This window comes from Nuphar pumila, chromosome 11 (genome assembly GCF_984573655.1).
Source record: "Nuphar pumila chromosome 11, dmNupPumi1.hap1.1, whole genome shotgun sequence".
Lineage (NCBI taxonomy): Eukaryota > Viridiplantae > Streptophyta > Magnoliopsida > Nymphaeales > Nymphaeaceae > Nuphar > Nuphar pumila.
This window is the reverse complement of record NC_143259.1, coordinates 805,241-826,354: the sequence shown is the minus strand read 5'-3', so window position 1 is coordinate 826,354 and position 21,114 is coordinate 805,241. Positions and strand designations below refer to the sequence as shown.

The 21,114-nt window shown below is 38.1% G+C and overlaps 1 protein-coding gene across 1 annotated transcript; it reads left to right on the top strand.

The window, feature by feature from the left end:
- The first annotated feature begins 4,672 nt into the window (after nt 1-4,672).
- LOC149821549 (clathrin interactor EPSIN 2-like) lies at nt 4,673-13,865 on the top strand. Its single transcript, XM_089981011.1, has 14 exons — nt 4,673-5,057; nt 6,207-6,330; nt 6,435-6,486; nt 6,713-6,792; nt 6,886-6,964; nt 7,060-7,143; nt 7,289-7,434; nt 7,539-7,898; nt 8,239-8,280; nt 8,404-8,496; nt 8,623-8,774; nt 10,326-10,519; nt 11,371-12,154; nt 13,076-13,865. Exons 2-14 carry the CDS (start codon nt 6,296-6,298, stop codon nt 13,618-13,620), a joined length of 2,646 nt encoding a protein of 881 aa, XP_089837137.1. The 5' UTR covers nt 4,673-5,057; nt 6,207-6,295; the 3' UTR covers nt 13,621-13,865.
- The last annotated feature ends 7,249 nt before the right edge of the window (nt 13,866-21,114 follow it).

Below are 21,114 nucleotides of genomic sequence, written 5' to 3'. Positions count from 1 at the left end.
TGGAAGGCATCCCAGCCATGAGCATAAAGATGACAAGTTTATCGTGCGAGTAATGATGACTCGTTTGTGTTTGAGACTGCACTAGGGTCTCACGACAAGAGAATGATCGATGTTGATAAAACAGAAGCCCATTGTCTAAGTGATAGAAGGCGCATTAAGGAATGAGACTTGATCTGCTAAAGGTTGCGGTGATGGTAGATGTAAACTAGAACAAGTTGAGTTGGCTGAAGAAAAGAGTAAACAAAAGATAAGTACAAAGAAAAATTGACATATCAGTGAAGACTGTGTTCTTACCTACACCAGTATTGTCGAGGAAAACAATGGTTTTGGGTGGGGGAGAATATCCTGGGCCGATCTTTCGAAATAGAACATGTGTAGTGCGGAGCTCTACTGAGTAAAAAATGCATCAAGTATAGTAACGTGCGATATGCATTCGCTTGATTGGTGACGTGCGGTGGTAGCGCGACATGCGATAGGCATCAGTATCATCTTTAGTGCATCATTGTGTGACGGCATAGACATGGAGCGTTTGTTTGTTAAGGAAGGACCGTCGTGCCGCACTGACTTGGAAAAAGTAAGCCCATGACAATGGTAGGGGTCTGCCTAACCCTAGCTTAACTTTCAAGAAAATAATCCATCTATCCATAAAACATTGGTGATAAACTTTTCATAAACATAAAAGCATTGATTATTAGGAAACGTACTCTCTCTCTCTCTTCCCTAATTTATTGGTATCTCTCTCTCTTACCACGAATGTGGGTATTTTTTTTTTTCGTTGCAATATGGCCACATATATTGCACCTCTATATCTTAATATTTGTCTGAGAGTGAAACTAACATATATAAAAAAAGAAAATAATTTTCTAATACACACCAAACCTTTGACTCTAATTCATACGTACAACAAACTTTTATAGTTATGCGCCAAAGGATTGTCACTTTTAATCAAATGTCCCATGTTAATTAGACATAAAAGTTTGGCATGTATTTAAAAAATTTTCAATTATATAATAATGACTTATTTTGTGGCCCACCCACCTTTATACTTCATTTGGAGACGATGGTACAATAAACCAAGAGCACCGTTGTCTCAACAGTTTATTATAAAGACGCCCTGGTATTTAATAGTCTAATAATAATCTAAAAAAGTCAACGTCCTTTTTTCTTTTTTTTCTTGTGTGCTTGTTATGACTTTGGTAGAGCCGGTCCGACCCCATTTCTTGGTTGAATGGTTAAACTGGTCTCTGCTGACCAAGTTATGAATTGATGGATCCAAATCCAAATTTATCTAACAATTCTAGGGCGGACGTAGACCTCAGTTACGTTATGTGTGAAATTTTGGAATGTTGGCTTCGAATCTCTTTTAATATGTATAAGCATGTCCATTTTATTGCGTAAGAGTTCCCGTTCAGTCACAAATATGGCCGTAGATATGCTTCTGGAAAAGCTTGTTATTTTCAAAATATCGCCTCTTTTGAAAATATCACTTTTTATTTGGATATTATCATGTTATTAACTTGATATCTATAGCTTTTATATTTTTGTATATATTAATCTGTTACTTATATGTTTTTAGAAATTAAATATACCAATATTTTTATGAGACTTTCCACTAAATAATATTTTAATTAATTTAGAGATTTTCCTATCCAGAGAAAATCACGATAACTAGATTTGTTATATGTTCCCATTTACATATAACAGCTATTTTGGCAGAATCCAATCTGTGGGTCTGTCAACCCGTCGGCTATGATAAATTCGAAACAGATATACACCTAACAAAGTTTCAATTAAGATCCGTTATTTTAATTGTAAGAAAAAAATGTTAAGGTTTGCCAGAGACTGGTTTATACTATCTGTATTAGGACACCAGTCCTGTTTTGTATAAGCCAGGTCGTGTCAGATCCAGACCTGGGTCTGAGCTCACCATGTTAGCTGAGAGGTCTCTGATTAGAATCCCTCGGCCAAAAGAAAAACTAGATGTGATCTTCCTTTGGAATATAATTTAAATTTTAACCCCAAACCAACTTTATTATTAGTTAGTTAACACAATACTAATAAAAAACAATGTAGGTACTCTCCCACATTTTGGCCGTCACAAGGAGTCAAAAGTGAAATGAGTTAATTTACTAATATCTCTAAGTATATAAATGCTAAAAAGCAAGCTCATGGAGTTTTACGCTACCAGGACAGTGACTGTAAATGTCAGAGTTATCAAAAGCTTCTTAGATAGGTGGGAAGCTTGTTTTTTGGAAACTCGCTTCGAAAGCACGATACTTGTCGCTTCTGAAACTTGATGAGTACCTCAATTTTCTCATGCTTCTCCTATACTTTTCAGACACTTCACTTATTCATCTTATATGTTCTCTTACTCAACTTTTCATGTTTTTTTATGTGTTTTCTCTCAATCTTCTCAGTCACTTACACGTGTTTTTTTCTAAAATTGGTATTCATTATTTTTAGATTTTGTTAAAAATTTAATTTTTATACTAAAAAATCATAAAATTTAATATTAATCATTTTTATTTGTATTTCATTATGATTCACGTTCAATTATTATATAGTTTTTTATTCCTGGCTTTCAGCTTCCTATACATTTTCAAATGCGCTTTCACTTCTGGTATCTTTTTTGGCTTCTGCTTTCTAATCTAGCAACCATGGTAAATACTGCAGACAGAACCAGTGTGACTCGGTCTCTGTTTCTTGGAGCAGTTTCTCTGTGTAAATATAAAAAAAATAAAAGGAAAATGACCCACCACCACCCACAACCGGCACCCCCATTCATCTCCTCAGTGCATTTGTATACTTGGTTGAATACAAATCAAATCTTGCCTGATCCACATTTGAATGGTAATTTCGTGGACTTGGAGTCTAAAGCTGAAAAAGATCCACCAATTTTAGATAAGGATGCGGATCTGATCTATATGTACTGGTAGTGGTAACAGTATATTCAAAACAGTCTCCTTGTAAAAATAATTTGTAATCTGATTGGGTATTGATCCCAATTTGAATTACAATTTACATCTGACATGGAATACTGATCTGATTAAGTGAATCCAAGCGTGATCAAAATGTACATTTGGATCTTACTTGAAAGATTTGAATATGGAAATAATATGCCAAATTCAGGTCGGACATCCAACCGCATCCCATCTTTTTGCACCTGATGACACAGTCCCTTCTGGATCCGGTGCGGGTCACTCACGAAGACTGTTGTGGTTGCTGACGTGTCGAACGGAGGGCGGCGTTGGTTGGACGACCTTTTCTTCGATGAGATCCCGCCGTCAAGTTTTACGACCAAGCCTTCCTCTCTAGAAGAGGAAAAAAAGATGTTTTACGACCAAGCTCCGTCAAACATGCCGCCTGTAAGTTTTTTAATCTCACCGCCATTTACTTTTAACTTCAGGGCATTTCTGTCTTTTAAAATTTAAAAAAAGGAAGAAAATGCACCACCCTCTAAAGTCTAACTAAACCAACAAAGAAAATTGCAGCCATTTTTTGTTTAAATTAACAATGTATTAATCAAGAAAAAAAAATGTGCTTTCCGTCGTAAGCACAAAAGAATCGATGCTGTCGGGGCGAATTTTGGTTCCCTTCAACAACAGATCCAACTTAAAATTCTGATCGGAATATGAAAAATAATCCAATTGAACAGATCTGAATCCGATCCGAATATATATTCGGATTTTACTTAACATGTTGGACTGGGATCCATTTGCAGCCTCACTAGTAAGCATCGCCGGTTTGGTCGAGCACCCTCTCTCTCTCTCTCCATTTTTTAAATGTTTGCATTTTATCTTTTTTGCATATAATTTTCTTGTTTGGTTTTTATCTAATTCTTATTTTCTATTTGTTTGTATTTTTTTTCTTTTTAATTTTGATATTCTATACTGTTTAGTAAAAATTCACTTTTCCATTTGATTTTTTTGTTTTTCTTTAAATATGGATTTACCTAATGAGTCGATTTTCACAACATTAGGTAAGAATAAACTCCACCCAATAACAGAATGAGTCACTAGAAAATAAAAACTACCATGTGAACTGAGCATTTCCAACAATTTTTTTTTTTTTTGACAAATCTAACTATGTAAATGTGTTTGGCATGGTGAACTTACCAGCAATCAACTGTTGGATTTGGTATTTTTGATAAAATAAATATAATTTTTGGATGCTTGAATATTTATAAAGATTTTGAGTCATTAAATTTAAAGTATTAAAAAATCTTATTTATGCATCATATTATGATGATTCAAGAGCTGGTCCTCAAGCATTGTAGTTCACATCCATATGATTATATTTAAGAGAAAATAACAAAAAATATATATGAAAATCACAGTCAGTTCTCACATTCATTCTCTAATGACTTGTTAGTATTACACAAAACAAATTATGAAAATGGCAGTTCATACTGGTGCACGGGTGTGTCCTTAGCTTTCATGGGTGGGCCATGCAGGGCAGGGTGGCATAAAAAAAAAAAAAATTGAAAAAGAAATGTACTGTTTTTGTTAATCACATGAAATTGAGGGTTATTTTTGACTTTCGTCTTTCGTTTGCTTAAAAAAAGCCCACGACAATCCTTTTATGCTAATTTTATTAAGGCCAGAAAAAAGCCTTTCACAATTATAGAAAATAATAGTAAATAAATAAATAGGATGGGCAGTACACGTTAAACGCAGGGGGAACAGCGGAAAGGCCTTAATAAACAGCCTGTCCAAACCGAATATTTTGTATACGCATTTTTTTTTCTTTTCTTTCCTTCAAATTGCAACAAAGAGGAATTGAATTCCCCAAATTGAGGTAGAGAGTAGGAACGATTCAGGTATATCATTTGGTGGGTTCTGGGAGTCTCTCGGGATCCACGGCCTCAAAGACCCTCAGGACACCACCGAAATTCGTCCCACAAGTTTAAAGGCAACGAAGGAGGAAAAAAATACAAAAGAAAAAAAAAATAGAAAGAAAGACCCAAAAAAGGGGAGAGAGAAGAAAAAAAAAAAAAGGAAGGGAATCCACAGATCTTCCTTCTTAGATCTCTCTCTTGGCTTTGTCTGTCCTTCCAGGTAAGGATTTTATTTCTTGATATCTTGATTTGCGTCGCGCTTAAGGATTCTGAATGTGGGTCTTGTTATGAGGAAATGTTTTTCTTGATCTCGGTTGTTGGATCTTATGGGGGTTTAATTCCTTATTTTGTTGATTTTCGATTGAGGTGAGGGTGTTTTTCTTTGTTCTTTTTTTTTTCTTACGTTTTATTTAACGTTGGGGAATGTCGGTGGCTGGTTTGCTTATCTTCAGCTGGTTTTCACATTGTTGGCGATCTTTTCCGTAGTCGGTGATTTCATATCATGTGAGAAAAAGGGGTTGTGGGGGCAAAAGTTCTCTGTTTAGCTTCGTGGAATGGTAATTGTAAGAGCATTTGCCAGAAGATGTACGCTGATTTTGGATGTTGGAATTGTTTGTGCATCTGCGCATCGAAAATCCTTGCTTCGGGGATCATATAATCCGATGGTGGTTGTTCGATCTGGAACTTTTGGATTCGTTTTGATGGTATTTATATCGATCAATCGATGTAGGAGAATCGCCATCTGAATTTGGTACGAAATGGTTCTCAATTGCCAAGTTCCAGATCCGCTGTTTACAGTTGAAGATGGGTTCTCATGCTTGAATTGGTGTTAATTTTCCTACATCTGTTTGACAATCTAAGTACTCTCCTGGAGTTTGTTGATATCATTTGGGTTCTTTGCTTATTTATTGTACATTTACGATGTTCTGCAAGGAATTCTGATTTTGGGCACATAGAATTGTTCACCAAAACCAACGATCTGGGTTGGTCAATGAACTGAACTGGAGCTGGTTATATGAACGACGATATTGTGATCTTGGGGTTGAATTATGTGGGAGAATCGGGTTTTGGCTCATTATTGTTAGGTTCCTGACGTTGAGATTGTGATATTGACTTTATTCAATGTGCAAAGTTGCGCGGTTATTCACTGTGTAGAGCTCCCTTTTGGCGTTTTCTTCTTTTTTTCTGGAAGGTTGCATAGGGTAGGTTTTATGTGTTTGTCCTTAAACTGTTTCTGAGAGGAACTCATGTTGGTAACCTTCTCCATCTGTTATTTACTCTAATGTGATTGCCTTTGTAAGATAGACTATAAAGTTTTCATCCAGAAATGCCGCCCATTTAACCATGATTTGTGTTTTTTCTGAAATAGGTATGTCCGCTTGAGGTTTTGTTGAGACATCAGTTGATTTTGAGGGGCTTGCGCTCGAAGAATACTATTGTAGTGAATCTTCAGGAAAAATGAAAAAAGCCTTTGATCAAACCGTCAGGGACCTGTAAGTGATTACTTTTTAATATGTTTTCTTTCTCTGCTACTGAAGAAATGAACTAATTAGGTGTCATGAATAAATAATTATTACCCTGTTTTTCTGTCTTGCAGTAAGAGAGAGGTTAACAAAAAGGTCTTGAAAGTCCCCGGAATTGAGCAGAAAGTGCGTAATTAATTTCGCTTGCCATCCAATTCACTGTTTGTGTGATTGTGTTTTTTTCCATTAATTTTATGTAGCATTTGTATTGTGCCTCCTGGATGACTGACACTGCATAAGTTTGTAATGGCTGGAGTTCTTGCATGTTGACCAGCACTTGATCTGCTTGCATTGTTGAACTTTGTGTTGTATGAAAGTGGAACGAGCCCTTTTAGCCTTTTTTTTATGACAGGTTCTTGATGCAACTAGCAATGAGCCTTGGGGTCCTCATGGATCACATTTGGCAGATATAGCACAGGCTACCAGGAACTTGTGAGTTTTTTTGCTGTTCATCTCGTGTCTGAGAACTTTCTTGGTCTTCCTTGGTTGTTAAATTTATTTTTTTTTGCATTTTGCACTTTACAGCCATGAGTATCAGATGATCATGTCTATTCTCTGGAAGAGAGTGAACGACACAGGGAAGAACTGGCGACATGTCTACAAGGTATGGTGTAATTGTTTGAAGTGGACCATATGATCAATCTGTGCTTTATTCTCTTGTCCATTCACTGAGTGGATATTATTTCTACTGAGTTGCAGGGATTGACTGTTCTTGAATATCTTGTGGCACATGGATCAGAACGAGTTATAGATGAGATCCGAGAACATGCCTACCAAATATCGGTATTTGTTTACTTATTGTTATTCAATAATAATTCCCAAATTTAGGTTTCTGCAAAGCATGGTTGTTATGAATGGAGCTCGAATGATGGTTTCTGTTAACATTTGTTATGGTTGATCTCAAATAGTCTTCTTTACCATGTTGCAGACTTTGTCCGATTTTCAGTATATTGATTCGAGTGGAAGAGACCAGGGAAGCAATGTCAGAAAGAAATCACAGAGTCTTGTTGCGCTTGTGAATGATAAGGAAAGGATACAAGAAGTTAGGCAGAAGGCTCATTCTAACCGGGATAAGTGAGTTTACACTAAGCAATAAGCGAAAATTTTCATGTGAACTAGTTCCTGTTAAAGGTGACAACCTTATAGGTTCTTTGGTAATTGCCATTGTCTTCCTGTAGGTTCCGTACAGGTGGTGGAATACACAGGGCCAGTTCTCATTCAAGTATTGGAGGGGGTTATGGTGACCGTTATGATGATGATAGATATGAAAGCCGCTATGGAAGCAGAGATGAAGACCGGAATGGTTATGGGAGGGACAGTTACACGGATGAAGACCGCTATGGAAGAGGTGGTGACTCTTATTCTCGGGATGGGGATCGTTATGGTCGAGACTCTGATGAACGCTACAACAGAGATGGCTACAGAGACGATGATTATAGACGCCGGAGCAATGATGATTATCAGTATGTATCAAGAAATAGAAGTGTCGATGGTGAAAAGAACCGTTCTTATGATGAGGATGACCGTTATTCTTCTAGGTATATGTCCTTTTGTCTTGGGTCAACTTCTGACATGCTTTGTTGAGAGGTCTGATCAGTATGTAATTTTAGGCTGTGTTCAGCTTCTGTCTGTCTGCAACTTCATTTTCTTTCTAATTCATGTTGCATCATTCTGTTTCATGATTGTGATTTTTATGTGCTGCTCTAACTCCTCATATATATATGCATTAGCTGTGTTTGGAGGCCTTTTAAGTCTTGATTTTTTTCCTCGTACATGTGCTTTAATGGTGGCCAGAAGGCTTTTTAGTCTTAATTCTTTTTTCTTCTTGAGCAATTTGATGTTTAAGGTGTTTCTCACGATACCTGGCATTTGGTGCAGAAGTGGAGGGGGACAGGGTGATGACTATTCTCAGGATGAAAGGTGGTTTAGGGGAAGAGCTGGAACCTGATTTCTTGCTTCTCTTCTCTTTCATCTGTTGATGAGCTTATATCCAAACTTATGTGACATTTTATATTTTTTTCCTTGTCTTTTTACTTTTATCAGGCGATTGGAGCGCAAGCTTTCTTCACAACATAGTGCACCTCCAACATATGAAGAAGCTGTTGCTGATGCTCAAGGCAGTACCCATGATGAAAGGTTTGTGTGGTTATTATATACGTCCTTTTTGAAACTATCTGGAATTTGTTTACATCTTTTTGAAGCACCCAATGCATATGAGATATTATTTAACAGTGTTCCATTTGTGTATTTATTTATCTAAAGGGATGAAGGAAGTGTAGGACGCTCTGTGCATAAAGCATCTCAGCTTGGAAATGCAGATCAAAATCAGAGCACTGCTGCTTCTGTAACTACTGCTCATGTGAACAAGGAAGTCGCTGAGTTTGATGAGTTTGATCCTCGCGGCTCTGTAGCAGGTCAGCAATTAAGTGTAGTTCTTTTATTTGGAGTTAATCGGGATTTCCTTATGTCATTATTTCAACTGCATCTCCATGTGGATTTGCATTGCACATGATGCTAATTTATTGCAGTTTTCTCTTTAATTTTAGTGATGTATCATGGTGAAGTTCAAATCAATGACTGCAAAGAAAGTTTACAGTAAATGTTTGTTAGACTAACAACTAAAGCTTTTATCAATTTAATTAATGAAGTGATTTTTGCCAAAGGTGACTGAATTTAGAGCAAGTGGAAAAGTAATTCAGTTTTGGTTTCTTTTGTGGGTTAGCTTGGGGCCACACATTTTCGCTAGCTCCAGTCACTTGTCTATGAGTTTACATGTAGGGTGTGTTTGTTTAGCCCCCCATGAGAATCATTCTCTCACACAAATGAGAGAATGTTCTCATATTGGCATGAGAGTCCATTCCTCCTTTCCTTTGTAATTTCTCATTTGCCATGAGAATCATTCTCTCATCTGCCCCATGTGATTCCAATTCATATGATTCCATTTCTTATTGAGAAATGGACTCTAAAGTGTAGGGCCAAGCTAATGTGCCCGTAACATCTTTTTTTTTTCTCCTGGTCTGTCGTTAATCTTTTGTTATTCTCCATCTTGTTTTTGCAATTTTCAGTTGACTTGCTTTGTGACTTCAAGTTCAGATTACTTCAATTTCAATTGTTAGATTCCTCATGATATTGTACATGATGAAGACTGTATAATTCTCAGAGGATGTGAACTGACTGAGTTTGGCTTGGATACCAGACTGACAGAGTGCTGTTTACCTGGATTCAATAAGCCCTTCTGGACTTATCTAACATGATTGCTTCAAAATGTCCTGTTTACCCGTATAGATGCTTGTACTTCTGAGTGCTGGTGCTGAATGCTTCTTTTTGTTGTGATGTATTATATTATATGTGCATTTGTATTTCTATGAATATCTTATACTTTCTACTTTTTATCTTTATATTTTGACCCAGTTCTCCAATTGGAGCACGTGTGTGTGCATCTGTGCAGTTTGCCTGCTCTTAGTGATTTCTAGTTTCTCATGAATGGTCCCTTCTGAGGTTCTCCTCATGGAACATTTCAAGTAATAAGACTGAGCTGACTATTATCAAAGCATTTTCTTGGAGGGCCTTTGGGTTGACACACAGGCCATGTGTAGTTAATCATCACATAATGACACCTAGGTACCCTGCTTGATTGGAAGTATTCCCATGGCAGCATAAGAAACCTTTGCATTACGTGGGCTTTGATGATGGGCTTATAATTATTGACTGGGTCGTTAGAACAGCAGCATCTCTCTCTTCAAAAGATTCAAAAATTACATGGATCATCAACTTGGAAGTAAAATAACATTCACTTAGAATCAGTGGAAATGAACCTTTTTCTTTAATGATGATATCATGTTATACTTGATTATGATCATCTGTCATCCAACATGCAGCTTTTCCTCTTAGTTTGATGCAAGCAGTGGTATTTGTTGACCAAAAGCTCCTGGGTTTGCAAACTCATTTATGCTTCATTTTTACAGCTGCTCCCACTTCTGCTGCAAGTGCAGAAATGGATCTTTTGGGTTCACTGATGGATCCATCTTCACCAAATGCATTGGCAATTACGCCAGTAGCTTCCTCTACTGCTGCAACTTCTGGTGCTGATGCATTTTCTGATCCTGGTTTTGGGACAAGTTTTGTGGCTCCGTCATCTGCACCCACTGCATTGAATCAGGTATGGTTGGTTGCTTATTCGTCTTTTTGACTAATTCTATTTACGTGATGGTAGGAAGCTTGAATTAAATTGTTCGAGACAGAGGAAGCTTGACTTAAATAATAATGACATCTGTTCTTCCAATGTGAAATATCTCAGAGTGCATGCATGGAGGTAGTGTTGTCGAATTCATTTCAAAGCTCATAGCTTATTAAAAAGGATCTATCACCACTTTTGGGTGATTGTGCTCTTTTGACAATTTGATCTTTCATTGCCAATCACATGGCATTGGTCAAGGCTTCCATTTGAGCCTGTAATGGGTTCGTTCCTAAGAAGGGCTGAGTACTGCCAAAGTCTTAGACTCAAAGCAGATAAAAAGTATTGGAGAAATGGGTTATGCATCTTTGCTTGAGTTAGGCTTGCTGCAACTTGTTAAGCCTTGTCAAATGTCTCAGTGAGACATTTTTCTTTTCTCTATCAAGGGGATATTGCGAAACCTTAATAAACAAAAGAGAAAACATGCAAAATGAGTTCCACTTGTTGAGGTGTCATGATCCCTACTCTGGTGCTGCAATTAGGTATTTATGACCTAATTTACTATAACGTGCTACTGCTTTCACTACAAGTTATGTGGCAATGCAATGACAGCCTATTTCTTCATGTTCAGCCCCAGTGTCAAATTTCATTGGAGGTCTGGAGTTTATTTATCAGAGACCATTAGGTCATGTTTATGTTAAAACCACCTGGGTTGGGTTGTTCTTTTCCTGATTTCGATTGTGCTATCTATATTTCACTTGTACGTGCAGTATTTTGTATTTAGACTTTGTACACCTTTATTTGACTGGTCATCCATTGCTGAATGCTCTAAACAGCCCAGCGAGGATCTATTTGGGGATTCTCCTTTCAAGGTTTTGTCTTCTCAAGAGACTGTCAGCTCTCAGACACAGAGTTCTGCACCTGCAGCTGCCTTTTCAGCTACCATTACAAGTGAAGGTGCAGAGTCTGTCCATCCTCCTGCAGCTATGGTGGAAAACATCTCTGATTTTGGTTTTGGAGATTCGTTTCATGCGCTTACTTACACTCCAAACACTGCTCAACCTCAACCAAACCCAGAATTCCCACCCACTGAACAGCCAACACAACCACCTCCACAGCAATATCTGCAATCACAATCGCAGCCACCGCAATATCTGCAATCACAATTGCTGCCACAGCAGCCACCACAACCATATCTACAGCCACTATCACTGATACAAGAACCACCACAGCTGTATCTGCAGCCACAGTCACAGCTGCAGCAACCACCACAACCATATTTGCAGATGCAGTCACAGTCACAGATACCATCACAGCCATCCTTGCAGCTACCACCACAGCAACAACTGCAGCAACCACAACCATATCTGCAGCCCCATCCCGAGACACAGGCACAGCCCCAACCCCAGCCGTATTTGCAGCCACAGCCACAGCAAAGTAGTGATGTCCTGGCAAATCTTCTTCCACAGTCAGCATCAAGGGTCACATCAACCTCACAAACAGCTGGTTCAACAGATATGACTTCTAAATCCCAGAGTCAGAAGGATAAGTTTGAACCCAAGTCAGCAGTTTGGGCAGATACACTCAGCCGTGGTCTAGTTAACCTTAATATATCTGGGTGTGAGTATATCTTTTTTTTCACTTTCATTTTTTTTAATACAACTCTGTGACCTCATACTTCAACAGTTACAGCAACACTGAACTTCTTAAAATGACTCAGTTAACCTTATGTCACCAAATCAATGAATCATCAAGAGAAAAAAACGTTGTTTTCTCTATACCAGTCCCACTTACTGCCCAATAGTTACAAATTTTCATGTATTGCATTAATTGAAACTGAACCATGGCGCATTTTGCCAATTTCAAATATGTTCCTATTTCAACATATATTATTGTCTAAATGCTCAACTTACCTATTGAACTGAATTTTTTTCTTGGTTGAGTATGATAATTGAAAGTTCTATACTCTTCACATAAGTTAAGCATTGATCTATATATATTCAGTTATTCACTCATGCCCCTAGTACTGTACTATCTAGAAAAAATCCATGGTCGTGACCTTTGTTTGATCTGACCCACAGATGCATTTGGCATATTTGTATAGCAGAAAATGCACGAGTTGTTTTTTTACATCACGATTTTTTTCAATCACAAAATTATGGTGCATTATGGACTGCCAATTTTTAAAGCTCTTGAAAACTTGTTTACACATTGCAATTGCGCAATCCAAAACATGTTTTCTAGTAAACATGCCATGTATATCATATCCATTTAGCATTTCTTATTGAAAAATAGTTTTTTGACCCAGGAAACATTAGGAAAATGTGGGAAAACTAATGGAGGCTATTGGATAATACAGCACTAACGTGTGTGTGTGGACTAGTAAATTTCAAAATATGGGGTTATGATCACATATTCTCCTAAAATCATAAGTGTAGCTCTGCAAATTGCAGATCCCTCTTTTCTTTTTCATCCCTGTTTTTGTCTTTTATGTTCAAATAATAAGCATGCACTTACACCTTATGCTTGGTGGCCTTTCAGCAAAAATCAATCCCTTGTCAGACATTGGTATCGACTTTGATTCCATTAATCGGATGGAGAAGAGAAAAGAGAAAGAGAAAAGCGCTGCTGCACCTTCCACTGTTGCTATGGGTAAGGCAATGGGAGCTGGATCAGGAATTGGTCGGGCTGGTGCAACAGGTTTGGCTCCTCCTCCAAACCCCATTATGGGTGCAAGCATGGGCATGGGCTCAGGAATGGGCATGGGCATGGGAATGGGTATGGGTGCAGGAATGGGAAGTGGTGTTGGCATGGGAATGGGTATGGGTGCAGGAATGGGAAGTGGTGTTGGCATGGGAATGGGTGCTTATGGTCCTGGCATGAATCAACCCATGGGCATGGGCATGGGCATGGGCATGGGCATGGCGCCGAGCATGGGTATGGCCCCAGGAATGGGCATGGGCCCAGGAGCACAAGTTCGACCTGGTGCCGGAATGCCACCCTCTGCTTCGGGCATGGCAGGTTACAATCCGATGATGGGGATGGGAGGTTATAACCCTCAGAATCCATATGGTGGCTATAGGTAAAGTTCTTTTATAATGAAAACAAGAGAGAGCAAGAAAAGAATGGAGGGAACGAGCTCGATGCAGATGTTAGTTTTGGCACATGGGACGTGATAAAATTGGTGGTCGCACACCTTTCTAGTCTGATTGCTGGTGGTATGTGTAATTTTTTAATACATTGCTGTTGGCCATATTTTTTGTTTCAATCAGCAGTTCTTGTCATTGAGTTTGGTATATGTTCAGCCTGAGACTGGGTCTCCTTCATCTTCCTTTTCTTTGTATTGTGGTGTCTTTTTTTTTTCTTGTTTATTTTCTTTTAGTTTATTCTCATTGTGTGGAAGGTGCTTTGAGATGCTAGGGAGTCATTGCTGAGTGTATTTACTTGAGATTTATCTTCTATGATATATAGGATTCCCGATAAAAGAAATAAGAAAATAAAAATTTGATTGGTTTATGCTTTGATAGTACAGAGAAAACGACCTTAGGTTCCTGTTTGTCTATTTGAAGTTTTTTTTTTTTTGGGGGGGGGGGGGGGATTACCGTTAGTATCATAATGAATTTTGAATTGGGAAAAAACATGGAAAAAGGGCCAAAAATCAGTCTTAGTTTGATTAACCTTTTGACTTGATTCAACTTGTGGCTCTTGTGGGAGTCTTTTTGTGCTCCAACGCACAGTTCGAAGGGGATAGTGGCTCTACGGAGCTCCACAGTTTCAGGAAATACAATTAACACATTTTTTTTCGATAAAGCAACTTACACATTTATAACACATTTTATCCGTGACTTCGAGAATTCTTGAGAAACAGCAGAAGTGGGATTCTTTGTGTGAACAAGTCTCCAAATAGAATTTGCTTTGCCAAATGAGAACTCATGTACAAAAACTTTTATCAGCTAGAAGTAACTTTGGTGCTTGAAACGTGACCAAATTCTCTTACATCCACTTAAAAATTATGAACTCTAATGTGGTGTAGTGGCCCTTGGTGAGTTAGTGACTCTTGCCCTTCAAATATCGATAGCAACAGGACCCCCCCTCTCTCTCTCCATATTTCAAAGATTTTACACACACACAAGCACACCCATGCGCATGCATTAGTGACATTTTTTTGTCATCAGTCGAGAGATGGGTGATGGTGGGTGGTATTTAGATGGATGGTGGTGGTGGTGGAAAATAATTGTAGTGGTGGAGGGGGGTGGAGCTTCTCCGGTACGGTTTTTTAGGAGGTGGGTGGTAGTGAGATGGATGGTAGAAAATCATTGTGGGGAGGATGATTTTTCTGGAGGTGGGTGGCGGTGGTGGTAGTGAGATGGACGGTGGGAAGGGTGGTGTTTTGGGAGGTGGGTGATGGTGTGTGGTGGTAGTGATAGTGAGATAGATGGTGGTGGTGAAAAATCATTGTGGGGGTGGTGGTGGAGCTTTTTTGGCATGGTTTTCAGGGAGGTGGGTGGTAGTGGTGGTGAAATGTGGTGAGAGGTGGTGGGGAGTGCACTATTTTCTCCTGATAGGAAGCCTTCTTTCATCTCTCTTCCTGAAGGAATGTTTCATGTAAAAAAGTGTACTTTTTAGAAAAACTCTTGTCGAGAAAAAGCCTCTCTACTTTGTAAGGGTTAGAAAAACCATTAGTTTTTCCCACCTTGTATCACTTTTCTTACATCTTTCACACTTTCAAAACGTGATCGAAAAATTCTCATGGGAGGAAAAAATATAGCCTATGAGAAGTTTTGATATGATACTTTTTCTAAAAATGAAAATTTTTCACTTGTTTGTGTGCATGAAGAGAATGAGGACAGAGGGGCGTGGCTGAGGAGAGAAGAAGAGGAGAGGGTGATGCGCCTTCTTCCCAATCGATCGAGTCATTGACACCGATCTCCCTCAAGGCGAGAACTTGCTGCACGGTGGCCTCCCAATTTTCGGTGGGAACGACCAGGGCTTTAGAGAGTTGGCAAAGGAAGCCTTGTTGAGTGAGGTTCTAGAAGATGGTGAAATAGGCATCGATCCTCCACCTCCACTCGTTGTTGGTCCAGAGCTTCTGGAGGGTTGGATCGACTGACAACAGATTTGTGATTGATGAGTGCAAGGGTCGGTCGCCGCCGATCCCTACGAGGTTGAGTGTACATGAGGCGGTGAAGAGGCAGAAGTCATCGGAGTCGCAGGAGAGGCGGACAACGTCATGGAAGGAGGCAGAGGTCCTCCTCTAAGAGGGTGTCCAAGGCCTGCTGCCTGACAGTGTATCCACAGCAACGCTGAGGTGGAATAGGGCTATGATGCTGCACATCCGGTCGAGGGCGGTGACCTTTAGGGATTTGCAGTGGTAGAGGAAGCGGTGGTGATGGTAGTGGTTGGGAGTGTGTGAAATGGGTAGTGGAGAGTGTAACTCACCATTCTTTTTCTTGGAGGAATGTTTCTTATCAAAAAGTGTATTTAAAAAAAAAAAACTCTTTTAGAGAGAATTTTTATATGGTTTAGAAAGGTTGGACAAACAGTACGGATTTTCTACTTTGTATCGCTTTACCTACATCTTTTTTATTTTCAAGCATGCCCTTAAAGAAAATTTCTATCTCGTTTGGAATAATCGAAAAATTGTACATATTTTTTTCCTACATCTTTCTCACTTTCAAAAGTGCCCTTAAGGAACAAAACAAGCACACATGTCTAGTTAGTCCAGTTGACTCCCTGGCAGTAGCTAGGCTGAGTGGTTGCCTGCCAAGCTCATGCACACTCTCATTGTCACACAATTCCAATATGCCCGAGTTGAGGTTCAAAACTGTACCCGAACTTCTTAACTCATTCTTAGAAGACTTGGCATAAAAAATTTTAATAGCAAAAGAAAACTAATCATGGGATTTTGATAAGATAGCTAGATGAATTAGAGTCACATAATCATAATAGAAGGATCTCAGTTCAAATTCCATTGGAAGAACCTATTGTGGGTGTCTTGAATTTTACACCCACTTGGAAAATATGGACTTGTTTGGTTTTGTAATTTTTGTTTTTGTATCTGCAAGAGTTTTGTGCCCTTCGTCATTTATATAGCCACCTCCTTTGTGAGTTGGGTATGAGAGTTTTAGAGTGTATTGGGGATTAAGGATTTGAGAGCTCTGTATCTTGTCATTGTATTCCCTCACATCTTGGTAGTGGATTTTTGTTCCTCTTTCCCCTGTGGACATAGGCCTAAGTATCGAAATACATAAATCTTGTGTCTTCTCTTCTCTTTATCTCATGGTTTGCTTCATTCTTATTATAGTTTTTCATAACATAACCTCTACCTTGACTTCCAAAAAAAAAACTTGAAAATAAGAAATTAAACAAAAACTACAGACTAAGTTAGGATTGTGCTAAAATTCTGATAAAATCATAATAGATTGAAAAATAGATGATACATTGACTTTATCATTATATTTCAAAATTCTCATTGTAAATAGCAACAAATTCTTTCTCTTCCGTCTAGTTTTGTTCTCCCCAGCTTTGGATTAGCAACAAGAGGTAAAGAAATGCCAAGTTTTTTCATGCATGGGAAAAAAAAATCTTTACTACTACGGCGGGTTCAAAACAAAGTCATCAGGGGTTACTAACCCCAAAGGGGTTAGCATAGTTGGAGCAGGCCTTGGCTGGCGGGGAACCAGTCTGAGTTCGATTCCTGCAGGCGCTGACCCCTTGCATAAACGGAAGCCCTGCATAGGCCCTGGGGTGAGGGTCCTAGCCCTGGCATTTGGTGACTATGTGTCTTTGCCCGGTGTGGTTCAAAACAAAGTCATCAGGGGTAAAAAATGTCTTCTGTTTTTTTTGTTAAGTTATATAGTGTTGCCCCATCATAGAAAAAGTGACCAATCTTTTGAGTTTCTCTGCACTGATTTCAGGTTCTATCCTGCCTTAATTGCACACTCACATTCCTCTAAAACATGTTATCAATTGCTCCATATTCATTTGTGTGTTCTCTTCTTATAGGTAAGGCTGGTAAACGAGCTGAATGATATTAGCTTGAAGTGTTCAAGCTTGGCTCATTCTTGTGGCTAGCAAAGCCGAATTTGAGCTGGCTTGTTTATAGAAAAAATGCATTATTTTAGAGCGGAAAGAAATAAGATTACAAAAAAATACATGTAGTATATATCTAAAATATATTTCTTACTAGCTAACGAGCTTATATGACTCCAGTGCCTACTGTTCATATTCAGCTTGCCGAGCCTATTTTATGAGTTTGAAAGAGCTGAAAATGAACCGAGCTACGAGCGGTTTGATCGGCTTGTTTGCCAGCCTTACTTATAGTTATAGGGATGTCAATGGATCAAATTTTATCTGATATCAGACCGAATCTATCAGATTCTGTTTAGTTGGATTAGTGAGCCAAAACCAAATCCGATTATATATAATTGGATGCAGATATGATTTTGATTTTTTGTTGCCGAATCCGACAAATATATATCTGGATTTGGTATGATCTTTTCACTGTCCGGATTCGAATTTGAATCTGAACCCAAACTCATTTAGCCAATATCCAATTAGTTGGATATTGGCAAAATTAATCTGAACTGTTTACATCCCTAGTTCTAGGGTTTACAACTGACTGGCTTGGTGTTATTGGATACAGGTGGGTATATGCATACCAATTAAACGATGGGCCGGGTTGCCTGGATCTGGACCAGATTCGATCGACACCCCAACAAGGGACTGAGCCAGGATTTTTCATGATTTTCATTGGTGTACATGAAACTTGGATCAGGTAGGGAAAAAATGTTTACTCACGTTGGCAGTAACTTATTCCAGCACTTGTTCACCGAGCTCAGAATCCTAATGAGTAAAGGAACATTAAGTTGGTAAGCTGGGAAATTGACTGTTCGTCTTGCACCATGGGCTTAACGAAATCTAGTATAGTGAAAACTAGGGTCTAGCTGTACACCTCGGGAGGTTTAAATATTACTTGGGAGGATAGATCAGGTCTCTCACCCATCAATCGGCTGTTTGGGCTCCACAGCTGACAGTCTGTATCCAAAAGATGGTGGGGGGAGAGGGGTGGAGTGCTGGTTGCAACTGGCAGGAAAAGGATAGGATGATCATTGAGGTTGGTAGGGACTGCCAAGATGCCACCACCAACTTTTCTCTTTACTTAAAAAATCGAATAACGTGATATATATTTTCTTTTTTATTCCAATTATTAACTCAAAACTTTGGAGTTATGTTCAAAAGGTATATTCCCACTTTTACCGGACCTAAGATCTCATCCCGCTGCAAAATTTATGGATCATCCTTGTTGCGGATTTTCAATATCATGCCAATTAAAGGAGTTGGTGGTTTTTGGCGCCTTTCAAGCTTTTGATTGAATCTTTTGAGCTTTCTCGACAGTTGGAAATTTAAAAGATACAAGGTTTTGATTTTTTGGTAGAACTCCTACACACCTTCTCTCTAATAGTGGACGAGAAAATAGTCCACTGTTATAGGATCATTTTTGCCACTTACTGCGTGGGTATCAACGGCCTAAGTTTTTAATTTCAAGTTAAAACAGGACAGTGCGCAACCGCCACTAATTCTCATTTTTTTCACCCATCATATTAGTGACAATCATCCACGGTCTCTCTATGTACATAAAAGAACTGTTCAACCCAACAAAAATCCAAAATATACAACCAATGACGGCTGCCCTTGTTCAATGCTTGAGCATCTCATCAATCGGTTCTCATATATTTGTTTTCTGTACTTTATTTAGTAAGAAATTAATATACTTGACATGAAAACTTTAGGACATATAAACTTCGAAACGTGAAAAATCAAAGGCTCACAATTCATTTAAAACTTTATGATACAAAGTATTGTGGGCCATTGATTTTTAATTAGCACTTACAAAAATGCATATAAATATAAAAAAACCATAATCCAAAACATGTCGCTCACTAAATGAATGATAAAAATCTAATATGTAAAGTCCGATCAATGAAAAACTCAATTGTTAGGGAAGGAACACTGCCAATTATTATCAGATGTAGATTTTGGACTTTACTTTGGTTGGACGGTCACCCCTTCCCTATATATATATATATATATTTTTCTAACCATTTTTTCTAGCTAAGCGCCACACTAACCGGACTTTCAAAGAGTTTTTCATATGACCGTACATATATGTTCAGCATCGTAGATTTACTAAGAAACGACACTTAGTTCATATTTTTTAAATGAAAAACAAGCTTTTTTAAGCCTTAAATATTAAGAAAATCTTAGACCACCAATTTTTTAAACTATTTTTCAGCATGTGTGTGCGCTGGTGTATGTGGTGCTTCTATGGTAGTACTCGATTTATAGGGATCTAAGCTCTAAATGTGAAATCTAACTTTTGGATCATGTTTAATGTTTAATGTTTAATGTTTATTGTTTAACATGTTCTATTTTACTATTTTCATGTGTTAAAGTTGACCAAAATATGATGTTTTATATGATTTCTGGACCACTATTATTTTGATGAATTGAGTCGTTCATTTTCACTGTCTAAAAAATAGGATCATATGATGCATCAGGCGTGATAAAATCTTTTAACATTATAAGCACATATGTATGGTTAAATATACCATTTGGTGGCTGGATCCATGCAGACAAGAGTATATACTGCCGTATGATATCATGATACAGAATATATAACACGCCATTTACAAACTTGAGTGGAGGAACTTAATTTGTTCATTATCATCAAGCCTTGACCCATATAAATCAAATACCTTACTAATGGTATTTCCTTAGCAAGGTAAAATATTAAATATTTTTTAAAATCTTACTAAAACACAATAGTACACAAAGTTTTTTTTTTCCATCAAGATGAAGGAACTGGCCTCCTCCCTGCAGCCCTCAGCAATTAATGTTGATTGCAATTATACAAAACCATTGTTGGCCCACCGGGTGACTGGCAAAAAACCGTTTAGGGTCTAACTCATGACTCGGTGTTTTTTTTTTTTAAAGTAAAATTTCTAAAACATATACAAATTGAAATATCTTAAAAAGAACATAAGAAAAATAAAAGAAAATATAATTAGCATGCTGAAATTTTCCAATTAGAAAGAAAATTAGACTTGGAGCTAAACTCTTATCTTCAACAATCTTTAAAAATATCAATCAAATTTTAAAAACAACAAATATTTTTTTAAAACTTCATAAATTAAATTTGTTCGAGTTTTATAGCAATCTATTTCATTTTGACCATTTTACATATTTAAAGTCCAAAATAGATATAATATAGGCACACTTGATAGTTAGTTGATATCATAGAGTATGAGAGATTTATTTTTAGAAGTGTTCAGGCTTCCTACATAATGGTTTAACATGAAGGAGCTCAACGCATGCCATTTTTCCACTTCCTTTTTTTCAAATCAAGCTTTATAGAATATTTACCCAAATGGGACGGTTCTTGATCAACTCAGAACTCGGCCGAGTTGAGCGGTTTAGAGCCGAGTTTTAGCAACCGCAACTCGTTCGGGTGCCAACTCGGACCGATTCACCGAGTCAGACGGTTTGACTGGGCGAGTTGGCTCACTTGGCTTTTGCGG

What these genes read in the sequence shown, in the direction of transcription:
- LOC149821549 (XM_089981011.1), top strand. Translation starts at nt 6,296, where the DNA reads ATGAAAAAAGCCTTTGATCAAACCGTCAGGGACCT. An exon ending in TCCCCGGAATTGAGCAGAAA is followed by an intron (nt 6,487 to 6,712) that starts GTGCGTAATTAA and finishes TTTTTATGACAG; the next exon opens with GTTCTTGATGCAACTAGCAA. An exon ending in TCCTCGCGGCTCTGTAGCAG is followed by an intron (nt 8,775 to 10,325) that starts GTCAGCAATTAA and finishes TCATTTTTACAG; the next exon opens with CTGCTCCCACTTCTGCTGCA.